The 13,058-nt window shown below is 55.9% G+C and overlaps 2 protein-coding genes across 2 annotated transcripts; both read right to left on the reverse strand.

Annotated features, from left to right (window-relative positions):
- Window positions 1-2,261: 2,261 nt before the first annotated feature.
- On the reverse strand, window positions 2,262-5,101 carry Apoc1 (apolipoprotein C1). The gene is made up of 4 exons (XM_070001205.1): window positions 4,998-5,101; window positions 4,825-4,900; window positions 3,128-3,263; window positions 2,262-2,416 (listed from the first exon to the last, which is right to left on the reverse strand). The coding sequence occupies exons 2-4, from the start codon at window positions 4,880-4,882 to the stop codon at window positions 2,356-2,358; spliced, it is 255 nt and encodes an 84-aa protein (XP_069857306.1). The 5' UTR covers window positions 4,883-4,900; window positions 4,998-5,101; the 3' UTR covers window positions 2,262-2,355.
- A 2,749-nt stretch (window positions 5,102-7,850) lies between these two features.
- Apoe (apolipoprotein E) lies at window positions 7,851-11,904 on the reverse strand. Its single transcript, XM_070001206.1, has 4 exons — window positions 11,823-11,904; window positions 10,958-11,026; window positions 9,214-9,397; window positions 7,851-8,723 (listed from the first exon to the last, which is right to left on the reverse strand). The coding sequence occupies exons 2-4, from the start codon at window positions 10,998-11,000 to the stop codon at window positions 8,027-8,029; spliced, it is 924 nt and encodes a 307-aa protein (XP_069857307.1). The 5' UTR covers window positions 11,001-11,026; window positions 11,823-11,904; the 3' UTR covers window positions 7,851-8,026.
- Between the last annotated feature and the right edge of the window lie 1,154 nt (window positions 11,905-13,058).

Genomic DNA, 13,058 nt, shown 5'->3' on the forward strand with positions numbered 1-13,058 from the left:
CCACCTGCACCTGGTTCATTTTTTTCTTTTCCTCCATCCCCTCGGCTCCCTGCTTTGCTTTCTTGCTTCTTTTCTTGGTGGTACAGGGGTTTGTTTGTACAGGTCTTGAGGCTTGAACTCTGGGCCTGGGCACTGTCCCTCAGCTCTTCAGCTCAAGGCTAGCGCTCTACCACTTGAGCCACAGCGCCAATTCCAGCTTTTTCTGCTTATGGGGTGCTGAGGAATCGAACCCAGGACCTCATGTATGCAAGGCAAGCACTCTACCACTGAGCCACCTTCCCAGCCCCCTCTATGAGACTCTTATCTCCAATAAAGCATCAGAAAACCAGAAGTCGGGCTGTGAGTGCTAGCCTTGAGGAAAGGGGCTTAGGGACAGTGTCTAAGCCCTGAGTTGAAGCCCTATGACCCTCAAGAAAAGGAAGGAAGGAAGGAAGGAAGGAAGGAAGGAAGGAAGGAAGGAAGGAAGCAAGGAAGCGAGGAAGCGAGGAAGGGAGGGAGGGAGGAAGGGAGGAAGGGAGGGAGCTAGGGTGGGCTGGTCTGAAAGAGATCTCTGCCCTCCATACTCCCTACCCCAGCACCAAGGTCAGCGGGCAGGGGGTACAGTGGGGTGCTGGGTGTTTGCAGTCTGCAATGTTTGCTGTTCCTGGGGCTAAGAACAGGCTGAAGGTCGCTCAGGGTGGTCAGGGAGGAAAACAGCTATGGAGAATGGGAGCAGGGGTGTGGGGGAGGGAAGTGGGGTCAGGACCAGGACACCCCTGAGACCAGAGGATCTGTATCCTGCAAGTCATCAGGCCCCCCTCCTCTAAACCCCAGGGTGCTTGTTCTAGGGCTTCCCATCAACCCTGAGTTCCCATGTCCTGGTGAGAGTCTCTGGCTGCTCAGAGCAGCGAAATTAGGGTGAAAATGACTTTGAAATATCCCCCCCCTACTTTTGCCTTCTACTCTCTTCCTGAGAGAGATGCTCCCATTCTAGAAAATTCACCCCTTTGGGGTTGAGGCTGTGGGTCACGGTGGATCTAGTGCCTGGCGTGCTAGCAGGGCTTGGATTCCACCCAAAGTGCTGCAAATAAATAAATAACAGGAAGTATACAATGAGATTTATTTTTTAGCTGATTCTCCAGTTTGCACAATCACATCCACATTCCAGCACAATTTCATCATCTCCTAAAACAACCCACCCGCATGCTTGATTTGAGGTGTCTGCCCTTGCTTTCTGATGGTATGGCTGGACTTGCGAGATCCTGAACATTTCTCACAAATGGAATCTTCTGCTGGGCAGGGTGGCTCATGTCTGTCATCCTAGCTACTCAAGAGGCTGAGATCTGAGGATCACAGTTCAAAGCCAGCCTGAGCAGGAAAGTCCCTTGAGACTCTCATGTCCAATGAACCACTCAAAACCCATTAGTGGTCAAGTTGGGAATGTGGCTTAGTGGTACAGTGCTTGCCTAGTATGCATGAAGTCCCAGGTTTGATTCCTCGGCACCACATACACAGAAAAAGCCAGCAGTGGTGCTGTGGCTCAAGTGGTAAAGTGCTAGTCTTGAGCAAAAGCAGCTCAGGGACAGTGCCCAGGCCCTGAGTTCAAGCCCCAGGACTAACAAAAGATAAACAAAAAGAAGGGGCTGGGAAGGTGGCTCAGTGGTAGAGCGCTTGCCTTGCATGCATGAGGCCCTGGGTTCGATTCCTCAGTACCACATAAGAAGAAAAAGCCGGAAGTGGCGCTGTGGCTCAAGTGGTAGAGCGCTAGCCTTGAGCTGAAGAGCTGAGGGGACAGTGCCCAGGCCCTGAGTTCGAGCCCCATGACCAACAAAAATAAAACAAAACAAAACAGCTTCCTTGGCTTATCTATCTCTGCCCAGTGGGTCCAGACATCATTTATTATGATGATAATGATTACGATTATGATATTGAGGGTATGTGCTGGAACTGGGGCTTGAACTCAGGGCCTTGTTCTGCTTCTTGTTTTTCTCATTCAAGGCTGGCCTCTCTACGACGTGAACTATATTTCTACTTTCAGGTTTTTGCTGGTTAATTGGAGATTAGAGTCTCTAGGATTTCACTGTCCTGGCTTCGAACAGGGATCCTCAGATCTCAGCCTGTTGGGTAGCTAGGATTATAGGCATGAGCCACTAGACCCAGCTCCATCTCAAAGAAGCCTTTTTGAAGATTCTTTGGAGATCCTCAGGGCCCCTCTCTCCTGCTGCCTCCCCTGCCCATCCCCCCCACCCCCAGCCCCACAGTAAGGAAACACTCAGGGAGGGTTCTCTGAAGGATTTTTATTAATGGGCTGGGGTTGGGGGGGGGGGGCTGGAGCACTCTGTGCGCTCAGTTGTCAGGCCCAGCCCTCCTATGTGCTCAGGAGAAAGCGCCTCTGATCCTTTCTTTTGCTTTGTCCCATTTCTCTGAAATCCAGGTCCTATGGAGAGAGATGGAGGGGTCCCTGCTGTGGCCAGGACATCCAAATCCTATCCTCTTCCTGGATCTCCAGGCTTGGCTTCTGTGCCTAACTTTCACCTTGAAGTCAAAAGAGCTTCGTCCCGGCCTCCTGTCTTCCCCCACCCCCCTCTCTCTCTTTCTCTTTCTGTTTTGTTGTTTTTCCAGTCATGGGGCTTGAACTCAGGGCCTGAGCACTGTCCCTGAGCTTGTTTTCTCAAGGCTAGCGCTCTACCACTTTTCGTCACAGTGTCACTTCTAGTTTTCTGGTGCTTCATTGGAGATAAGAGTCTCCTGGACTCCACCAGTGCCCGTCTCTCAAAAAGTTGTTTTTGTTTTTACAAGTGTATTCTCTACTTGTCAAAGGGAGTGAAAGCTGGCCCCTTGACCTGCTGGGCATTTATAAGTGCTCCTTCCTTCCCTTCAGTGGCGAGGAAACTGAGGCTCATGGTGATGCCCCTGTCTCACTACCACAGAGAGACTGGGCATGGTAGCGCCCACCTGTAATCTCAGCACTCAGAAGATAAAGGCAGGAGGAAGGAGAGTTGGAGGCCCCAAATCAAATAACACCAAATCCACCCACAGGGACTAGAGGGTCTACCACAGCCTGTGGACTCCGAAGCTAGGGTGCTGTGGAGAGCCGTCTCTCCCAGGAAGCAAAGACAGGAGTTAGGGAACCTGGGAGGGTCCTAACCGTGTCTTGGCAAGAAATTCGCTGTTTTTGATCCGGTCGATGGTTGTGCGGGTCTTGTTTTCCAGAGTATTTCCAATCTCCTTCACTTTCTCCAAAGTGCTGGAGAAGTCTGGGGCTGCCTGCGCCGGGGCAGGCCCTGCTCAGAAGGGAAATGAGGAAGGAATGTTAGAGGTGGCATGGGAGAGTGGCTGCCTGGCAAATGCACGGTTCTGAGTTCAAATCTCCGTACTGCCAAAGGGGGGGATAAAAGCACTTGGGAGGATCCCTTAGGATGGGATTCAAGGGAGCGATTAAGTTCGTCCTCCCTCCCTCCCTCCCTCCCTGCCTCCCTCCTTTCTTTCTTTCTTCCTTTCTTTCTTCCTTTCTTTCTTTCTTTCTTTCTTTCTTTCTTTCTTTCTTTCTTTCTTTCTTTCTTTCTTTCTTTCTTTCTTTCTTTCTTTCTTCCTTTCTTCCTTTCTTCCTTTCTGTCCTGGGGCTTGAACTCAGGGCCTGGGCACTGCCCCTGAACTTCTTTTGATCAAGGCTAGCCCTCTACCACTTGAGCCACAGCACCACTTCTAGCTTTGTCTGAGTAGTTCATTGGAGATAAGAGTCTCACAGACTTTCTTGCCCAGGCTGGCTTCAAATTGTGATCCTCAGATCTCAGCCTCGTGAGTAGGTAGGATGACAGGTGTGAGCCACGCTGTCTGATCAAGTCTTTCAATGAGATTCTTGCCCAGCACTGATGATGCACACACGTCATCTTAGCTGTATCCTAGGGTGAGGTCTGAGGATTGGGGTTTGAAGCTAACCTGGGGAAGGAAAGTCTATGAGATTCTTTATCTCCAATTAACCATAGCAAAAAAAAGCCAGGGGGCTGGGAAAGTGGCTCAAGTGGTAGAGTGCTCGCCTTGAGCTGAAGAGCTGAGGGACAGCGCCCAGGTCCAGAGTTCAAGCCCCATGACCGACAAAAAAAGAAGCCAGAAGTGGTGCTGTGGCTCAAGTGGTAAAGCATTAGCCTTGAGCTAAAGCTCAGTGACAATGCCTAGGCCCCAAGTTCAAGTACTATGACTGACAGAAAATAAAGATAGATAGATAAATAAATACAACCTGCTCAGTGCTCATGCCTATCATCCCAGCTACTCATGAGGCTGAGATCTGACGATTGCAGTTCAAAACCATCCAGGCAGAACAGTCCACGAGACTCTTCTCTCAATAAACTACTCAGACAAAGCTAGAAGTAGAGCTGTAGCTCAAATGGCAGAGTGCTAGCCTTGAGCAAAAGAAGCTCGAGGATAGTGCACAGGCCCTGAGTTCAAGCCCCAGGACCAGCACAACCCCCCCCCAACAAACCACAATTCATGGGGGGTGGTCACAATGTTAGAATGGGGGTAACTGGCATGAGACTCAATACTGGTTCTCCTCCCCACCCAGCCCCTGTCAAGTTTGGAAAAGCCTAACAGCCAATCCCAAAAAAGCATGCACTCTACATCATCTGTTGCTAGGACTCCCTGGACAGATTTACTGCCAACTGGACCAACATGATTAAACCTTGACCTCTATGTGAGGCCTGGGGGAGGGGGGCAATCAGAGGGCCATAGGGGAACCCTTAGGACACAGAGGGGACCTCCCAGCTCTCAAGGCCCTTCTGTAAGTCCGGACTTGGGGCTCGAACCCTCCCCACCCCCTGCCAGCCAGCCCTCCTACACCTGAGTTACCTTCCAAGGCCACACACAGGGCCACCAGCAGGACCGGAAGCGACAGGTAGAGCCTCATGGTGGCTGGAAGGGCTCCCTGGAGACAAGACAGGGCAGAGGAGGTGGCTGGGACCTCATCCCTCCCCACCTCTCCACTCCCATTCTTTAGGTGGGGGGGGGGGGGCTCCACCAACCTCGATCTGCTGAGCAGTCAAGCAGGACAACTTTAGGACAGGTGGAGTGGAAGGTCCCGGATGCCCCAACCTTTATTAGTGTGGGGAGGGGAGGGGGCGGGGCAGCAGGATCTCTCTCTCTCTCTCTCTCTCTCTCTCTGTCCCTCCCTCCCCCTTGCAATCGTGACCACCCACTTTTCCCCCTCCCCCCCTGCCTCAGAAGTCCTGTACCTCCATACTTCCCTGACCACAGACAAAGGAGGGAGGGGTGACTCAGCCTGCCTGTCACCCCCTGTCTTCTTTGAGGGGACAACTGTTCAACCCTGTCTCTGTGGCATTCCCGTCTTTGGGGAGGGTCTCAGGATCAGTCCCCCCCTCCCCCCCACACTGTGTCCCCTGGTGGCACCCACCCCCCATCCCTCCTGGGCTTCAGTTCTGCTCATGTGATTCACCCCGAATCCACTCAGATTTTTCTTTCCCACTGGTCCAGATTGCCTTGATGTTCTGGGGGGGGTTGGTGGGGGGGGGAGACACAGAGGAATCTTAGTTTTATGTTCCCATCTTCCTTTTTTTTGGGGGGGGGAGTCTCCATTTCTCTAAGGGAGGGAAACTGCTGCTGCAAACAAGGTCCGTCCCCCCCCCCCCCCCCCCCCCCATCTAGGCCCCTCTGGCTCCAAGCCTCCCCTCCCCACCATGAACACATCCTCTCCGGCCTCCCCGGCTGCCAACGCCCCCCCCCCTTCCCCTAGGCTGCTTTGACCGCTAGTGATCCCTGGTAGCTGGCGGGGGCGGGGGTGGGGAGGGGGGGGGCAGGAGGGTGGCAGGTGGCCCAGGCTGGCCTGGCTCAGCCACAACCACGTGTCAGCGCGGGGGGGGGGGGCAGGCACGTGGTTATGCAAGGAGTCACACAGATGACTGCCTGCGACCCTGACAGGATTTCGACATCCCAGTTTCTGCAGGGGTGGGGTGGGGAGAGACTGACACCCCCCCTCCCCCGCTTCCTGCTTCTGTGGCTGAACCCCGTGCCCTGAGCTGCCCAGACACTTACACACACACACACCTACCCCCATACATTGTCTGCCCACATGTCCAGCCCCACAGAGGAAACTATCACTGAGGTTTGCATAGCACAGTGGTGCTGTGTGTGGGGAAACTGAGGCACAGCTGTGCACGTGCAATGATCTAGTGAAAGGGGAGAGCTTCTGACACTCTCCTCTAGATTCCTCCCACCCCTCAGCCAGGCCCCCACTGCCCTACAAGATCTCTGGGTCTGAGTGAGGCTCAGGGCTTAGGTCTTCCATCCTGGGGATTCAATAGTAAGCCCCTTACAGGGCATGGTGGCACCTGTCTAGAATCCCAGCCGGAGGACTAACTTGGAAGTCAGTTTGGGCTGAAGAAGGAGACCCCCCTCCTCAAAAAACAAACAAACCAAAGGTGACTCGTTCTTTAGTGGCAGACACAACTGATGCCTTCTCCCATTAACAGCTGGGGAAACTGAGGCTCTGAGAGGCAAGTTCCTGGGTTGACCCTCCCCACCCCCTTCCTCCCTTGGAAAGGCCCCATAGTAAGTGTGGGAGAGGAGTTGGCCCGGCCTTCAGATGGGCATCTAGAGCTGTCTGCGCCAGGGAAAGTTCTGGACTCAGGGTGTGCCAAGCCAGCAGGGGCCTGGAGAGGAGGAAGCCTGGCCCAGGATTCGCAGCTCAAGCCCTGGCCTGCCTGCAAGTGGGAACCCGGCTCTGGGTCCTGAGAACTGAGGGGGTGGCAGGCGGCTCCCCGACCTTCCTTCTTGTTCTCGGCTCTGCCAGCCCCAACTGGCCTGGTGACGGATATGGGGTGCTTCGTCCTGGCCTCCCCAGCCTGCACTCAGGCCTCAAAGGTTTATTCGGAAGGACAGGAGGGGGAGAATCTCCCTCCGGGCAGGGGGAGCGCAGGCAGGGGAGGCAAGGATAATAGATAATAGCTAGAGGAAGAAAATCAAAAATCAGATAAGACCTTGGGAGGGAGGGAGGGAAGGGAGAGGCAGAGAAGATAAGAAAACCAGTCTCAGCCAGATGCCAGCGGCTCATGCCTGTAACCCCAACTACTCAAGCGGCTGCAATCTGAGGATGGCAGTTCAAAGCCAGTCTGGGGAGGAAAGTCTGTGAGACTCTTCTCTCCAGTGAACCACCAGAAAACCGGAAGTGGTGCTGTGGCTCAAGTGGTAGAGCGCTAGTTTTGAGAGGAAAAAAAAAAAATAGAGACAACTGGGTGCTGGTGGCTCACGCCTGAAATCCTAGCAACTCAGGAGGCTGAGATCCGAGGATCTCAGTTCAAAGCCAGCTCCTGCAGGAAAGTCCGTGAGACTCTTATCTCCAATAAACCACCAGAAAACGGGAAGTGGCGCTGTGGCTCAAGTGGTAGAGCGCTCGCCTTGAGCTGAAGAGCTGAGGGACAGCGCCCAGGCCCAGAGTTCAGGCCCCATGACCGACAAAAAAAATAAAATAAGGTAAAAAGAAGGGAATCAGGAGCCCAGCAAAGTTCGGTTTTGCCCTCAGGGTTAAGGGCTTTCGGTAACTTTGGTCTGTGGGTTCTGGGTGGCACCCACAGACAAAAGTGAATCAGTGAGGCCAAAATGAAGCCGGGGGCGGGGTGGGGGGTGGGGACCTCGAACTTGTCAGTGGACAGAGAGGTTCCAAAAACTGAGTGTGGTTTTTGTTCCTGTGGGTGTGCCAGTATAGCAGTTGAATTTACAGACTTTTCCTGCTGGGTCTGACTTTGAACCATCCTTAGATCTCAGCCTCCTGAGGACTGTTTACAGGGCAGTGACACACACACACACACAGATCTAGGGGACAGTGTGGGGAAGGGGGGAGAAACTGAGGCCAGCAGATGCTGTGTAGCTTGGATAATCTTTATTAAGCCAGGCTGGGGGCCAGGGGTCTCCTGTCGATCCCCGGGACACAGGGGAGCCAGGGGAGGGGGGTAGGAAGGGGGCTGGGAAGGGGGGGCCGGGGAGGTGCCCTTCCTGGGGTGGTCTGCCCAGGCGATGGGTGGGTGGCTGGGCGGCCGGATCAGTGGTTGTCGACGGCGGGCACAGGGACGGCGTTGGGGCCCACGGCCGCCTGCATCTTCTCCACCAGCTCGGCCCAGTATTGCTGCATTTCTTCCACGAGGGGCTCGAACCAGCTCTTGAGGCGGGACCGGAAGGCCTGGGCCTGCTGCTCCATCTTGGCGCGCACCTCCTCCACCTGCACGCGGACCTCTTCTAGGCGGTCGCGGGTCTGGCTGCCCACCTCCTCCAGCCGCCCTCGCAGCCGGGCGCCCAGGGCCTGGGCTCGATCGCGCAGCCGGGCGGCGCCGGCGTCCAGGCCCGCGGCCCGCGTGCGGCCCTGCTCCACCAGAGGCCCCAGGCGCTCGCGGAGGGCGCTGACGCTGCGTTCCACGCCCTCGTGGGCCCCGGCCCCGTACACGGCCAGGCGCTTCTGCAGGTCCTCGGCGTCGCGGCCCAGCCGCTTGCGCAGCTTCCGCAGGTGCGAGGCCAGCCGCGCGCGCATCTCCTCCGTGCTCTGGCCCAGCATGGTCTGCACGTCGGTGCGGTACTGCGCCAGGCGCGCGCGCACGTCTTCCATGTCTGCCTCCAGCCGTGCCTGCGCTGCCTGCAGCTCCTTGTTCAGCCGGGCCTGGGTCTCCGCCGCCATCGGGCTCAGCTGGCTCTCCACCTCGGATTTGTACGCCTTTATTTCCTTCATGGTCTCCTCCATCAGCACCCTGGGTGGGGAAGGGGGGAGGCGAGGGTGGATGGCCATCATAGAGCGAGGGAACCCTCCCCCAGAGAGAGAAATTCACAGAGGCACAAAACAGACATAGATCCACAGACACATGGACTCATGAGAAAGCAAGGGCCTCGCATGGAAGCACACGCCTGCAATCCCAGCTCTCCACCTGACGCCCATCATGCCCCAAGTGCCAGCTTTTGTCTGGAAAATAAATGGAAGCAAGACAGGCTGGGGATGGGGGGGCTGGAGGTGGGGTCGGACACTGCCCAAGTGCGGTGTGACCAAGGCCCCAAGTTCAAAGTCCAGCAGAATGGGGCACCAGAAAGAGAACAGAGACAGGAAGATCAATGGAAGAACAGGAAGGTGCAGAGACTCGGACCCTAAAGAGAGGGGACAGGGAATGCAAGGGACCTGGGGCCCCAGGGATCCACCCACAGGCAGTTGGCCACCAGGAGGGTCAAAGGTGAGGGTGGGTGACTCACGTCAATTCCTGGGTGACCTGGGAGCTGAGCAGTTCCTCCTGCACCTGGTCAGACATTGTCTGCACCCAGCGCAGGTAATCCCAGAAGCGGCCGAGCGCCAGCTCCCAGGGATGGCTGGCCTGCCACTGCGAGCGCTCAAGCATCTCCGGCTCCGACTCGGGCTCCACCACTTCAGCCCGGCATCCTGTGTGGAGCAAGTTCATGGCTCTGTGAGGGTTTGGCCTGAGGGAGCTGGTACACAGCACAGGCTCCATTAATGCTCCTGGGTGTGTTTGGAGCCACCCAGACCCTCCCCACTGAAGGGTACTGTTCGTTTACCTGGCCAACATTTATGGTCTCTGTGTACCTGTGATGGGCACATTACTATAGTGTGTGTGTGTGTGTGTGTGTGTGTGTGTGTGTGTGTGTGTGTGTGTGTGTGTGTGTGTGTGTGTGTGTGTGTGTGTGTGCGTGCGTGCTGGGGCTTGAACTCAGGACCTGGGCGCTGTCCCAGAACTTTTTTGCTCAAAGCAGATGTGCTACCACTTGAACCACAGCTCTACTTCTGGCTTTTAATGATTAGTTGGAAATAAGAGTCTCTTGCATTTTTCTGCCTGGGCTGGCTTTGAACCACAGTTCTCAGATCTCAGCTTCCTAAAAAGCTGGGATGACAGGCATGAGCCACTAGTGTGGGCACTAATTCTGGGGCTACAATTTCCCCTCCCTCCCTTTTTCTTTTCAGTCATGGGCTTGAACTCTGGGCCTCGGTGCTCTTCAGCTCAAGGTGAGTGTGCTACTACTTGAGTCACAGCGCCACTTCTGGTTTTCTGGTGGTTCATTGGAGATAAGAGTCTTACAGACATTCTGTTCCTGCCAGGCTGGCTTTGAACTGCAATCCTCAGATCTCAGCCTCCTGAGTAGCTAGGATGACAGGCGTGAGCCACTGGCACCTGACTATAATTCCCATGTTTATACCCAAAGCCCACCCAGTCCAAAACTGCTCAGGGCAAATGTCAGGAGAGTCCCAGATATGGGACTTGCTCTCAAAAAGAAGATGTAGCCAGGTGCCAGTGGCTCATGCCTGTCCTCCTACTCACTCAGGAGGCTGAGATCTAAGGATCATGGGTCAAAGACAGCCCAGTCAGGAAAGTTTAGTGCTATACCACTTGAGCCACAGCGCCACTTCCGGCTTTTTCAGCTTATGTGGTGCTGAGGAATGGAACCCAGGGCCTCATGCATGCAAGGCAAGCACTCTACCACTGAGCTACTTTCCCAGCTCCATCTTATCGTGAGACTTTTATCTGCAATGAACCAAGCACAAAAAACAGAAGTGGAATTAGAGCTCAAGTAGTACCGTGCCAGCCTTGAATGAAAAATGTAAGAGACAGGGTCCTGTGTTCAAGCCCTCAGTACTGGCACACACAAAAAGAATGAGATGGAAGCCAGGCACTGGTGGCTCACACCTGTCATCCTAGCTACTCATGAGGCTGAGGTCTGAGGATCTCAGGTCAAAGCCAGCCCAGGCAGGAAAGTAGGTGAGATTCTGATCTCCAGTGAACCATCAGAAAACCAGAAGTGGAGCTCAAAGGGGTAGAGTGCGGGCCTTGAGCAAAGAAGCTCAGGGACAGCGCCCAGGCCCTAAGTTCAAGCCCCACGAGTGGCCAAAATATAAAAAAGCAATGGAATCTAGGACTTGAGTTAGGGAGAGGGGGTGAGATGGGCCAGGGGAGAAGGGCAGAGCTGGGAACAAACCCTGCCCCCATACCTGCCAGCAACGTGACCACCAGCACAGCCCACAAAAGCTTCATCTTCTCAGAGCCTGCTATTGGCCAGTCTGCGGAGGAGAAACTGTCAATAAACAGCCAAGAGATGGCTCCTCCCTGCCACCCTCAGCCCTGCCCCAGGTTAGGGGGCTAATCCAATCACAAACACCTACCAGGATGCCCCCACACCCCCGTCTTTTGTCCTAGCCTCCTCTCTCGCTCCATCCCCAGGTCCTCTCCATTGCCAAAAATTCCACCTTGCTCTCCCAGGGTTCAAATTCCATCCCACCCCACCCCCAATCTCCAGCTGCTGCTGTGTTCCCAGAGGTCCAAACTAACTCTACATCTAAATCCCTGCTTTCCATTGCTGTGCTAATGTAACCCTCATTTTAAACTCCTGGTCCAGAGCAGAGGTGCAAATCTGTAATCCCATATAAGGGAGGCTGAGGGAAAAGGTAGCACGGAGGTTTGAGGCCAAACCTAAGTACATAGAAAGGCTAAAGTCTCCCCCCCCCCCCAAAAAAAGTCCTTCAATGTAGTTGAGGTACCCCTGTGCCCCCCAGCATGAAAATAGGACTGTGGGAGCCTTCAGTGGTGTTCGATCAGTAACAGGTTTTAATCCTGGGTCGTTTGTGGTCTCCCAGCTGCCCCCTTGGCTCACTTTCTAGCTGGACTCTTGTGGCCCCAGCCACGGGCTGCTTTTTCTCCAGTCCCCAAGTGACTTTTCTATGCTCCAGCCTTGTCCTGCCTGTCCCCAACTCTTCCTTGGAGGCCAGGGAGTCCCCAGATCCTCCATCTTATCTCCCCACTGCTCCAGGTCAGGCTGTGTCCCCAGACCCTTCCCTGCGGCTCTGTGATCCTCCTCACCAGCTCCAGGGGGGTGCACGATCCTCTCCTCCAGGGGCAGAATAGCGATCTGGGATCCCAGACCGGCCCAATTATAGGGCTCCCTGCTCCGCCCCCTCCCCAGGGCCCGAGGGCTGGGCCAGGCCGTCACGAGGAGGGGAGGGGAGAAGGTGGGGCTGGGCTTGGAGGCCTAGTGACCCCCCCCTCCCAGCCCCCTGAAAGGGAGGTAACCCTTCACCCAGTAATACAGGTGTCCTCCTCTATTTCGGGGGGCGGACTGGAACCCCCAGTACTTACTCCCCGCTAAACTGGACGATGTATATACATTATGGGAAAGGGGCTGGGGTTCGCATAGAAGCGCAGGAAGGGATGAGGCACTTGGATGGACAGGTGCTGGGCTTTGGCCTCAGCCTCCCGTGGCTGTGATCATGGGTGATACACTTCTGGGACCCTCTGTCCCCAGCTGAGAAATTGGACCCTATCCCCTGCCCTGGGGGCCTGGAAACACAAGCAGTGCCCCCCCACCAATCTGGAAGCTGAGCGCACCAGTCAGGGGAACCTGCCTGCCAGACTTTGCCGGTCACCCCTATGGTGGCTCTGGGCAAGTGACTGAGCCTCTAGTGTGCACTGCAGCCTCTGAGCCTTGCCTGAGGCCCCCCTACCCCCCCATCTAGGGTGTGGGCAGAGCAGGCCAGAAGCTGGGGCCAGGGTACCAGCTGGCCCCTAGAGCTGGAAAGTGGCCCTGGGGCGGGAGCAGGGTGGACACCTGGTCCAGTGCCTTGGAGCCTAGGCTGGTTCCTGGTTAACTAGGGGTCACCTCTGGCCGCCAGCCTAACCTTGGACAGGGGCGGGTGAGGTCTCTGTTCCTGTCTGGGGAGGGCGGGCAGTGTGGTAGGCTCCGGTAGTCCCAACCTTTGGGAGTCAGCGGCTGGAGAACTGAGGAGGCCATCCTGGGTCACCTGGCCCCTAACACAAGGGGCTGGGTCTGGCCGGGTGGGGCCTGTGTCCTTCCCTAGGTGACTGCCAGGCTTGGGGCACCCCGCCTCCTGCTCTGCATGGGGGGCCGGGAAAGGCCCTGGGCTGTGGGACTCCGGCCCCCAACCCTGCACTCTGGGCTCCCCATGGCTTGTTTACAGGGACAAAGTCCTTGCAGCTCAGCCTGGGATCTGACCGAGGGCGCATTCCCCCCAGCCCCCCCAAGGGGAGCACGGGGTGCGGTGCGGCCAAGGCCCGGCCCCACAGCGCCCCCTGCCGGCC

Source organism: Dipodomys merriami, unplaced genomic scaffold (assembly GCF_024711535.1).
Source record: "Dipodomys merriami isolate MVZ:Mamm:240054 unplaced genomic scaffold, mDipMer1.0.p SCAF_57, whole genome shotgun sequence".
NCBI lineage: Eukaryota > Metazoa > Chordata > Mammalia > Rodentia > Heteromyidae > Dipodomys > Dipodomys merriami.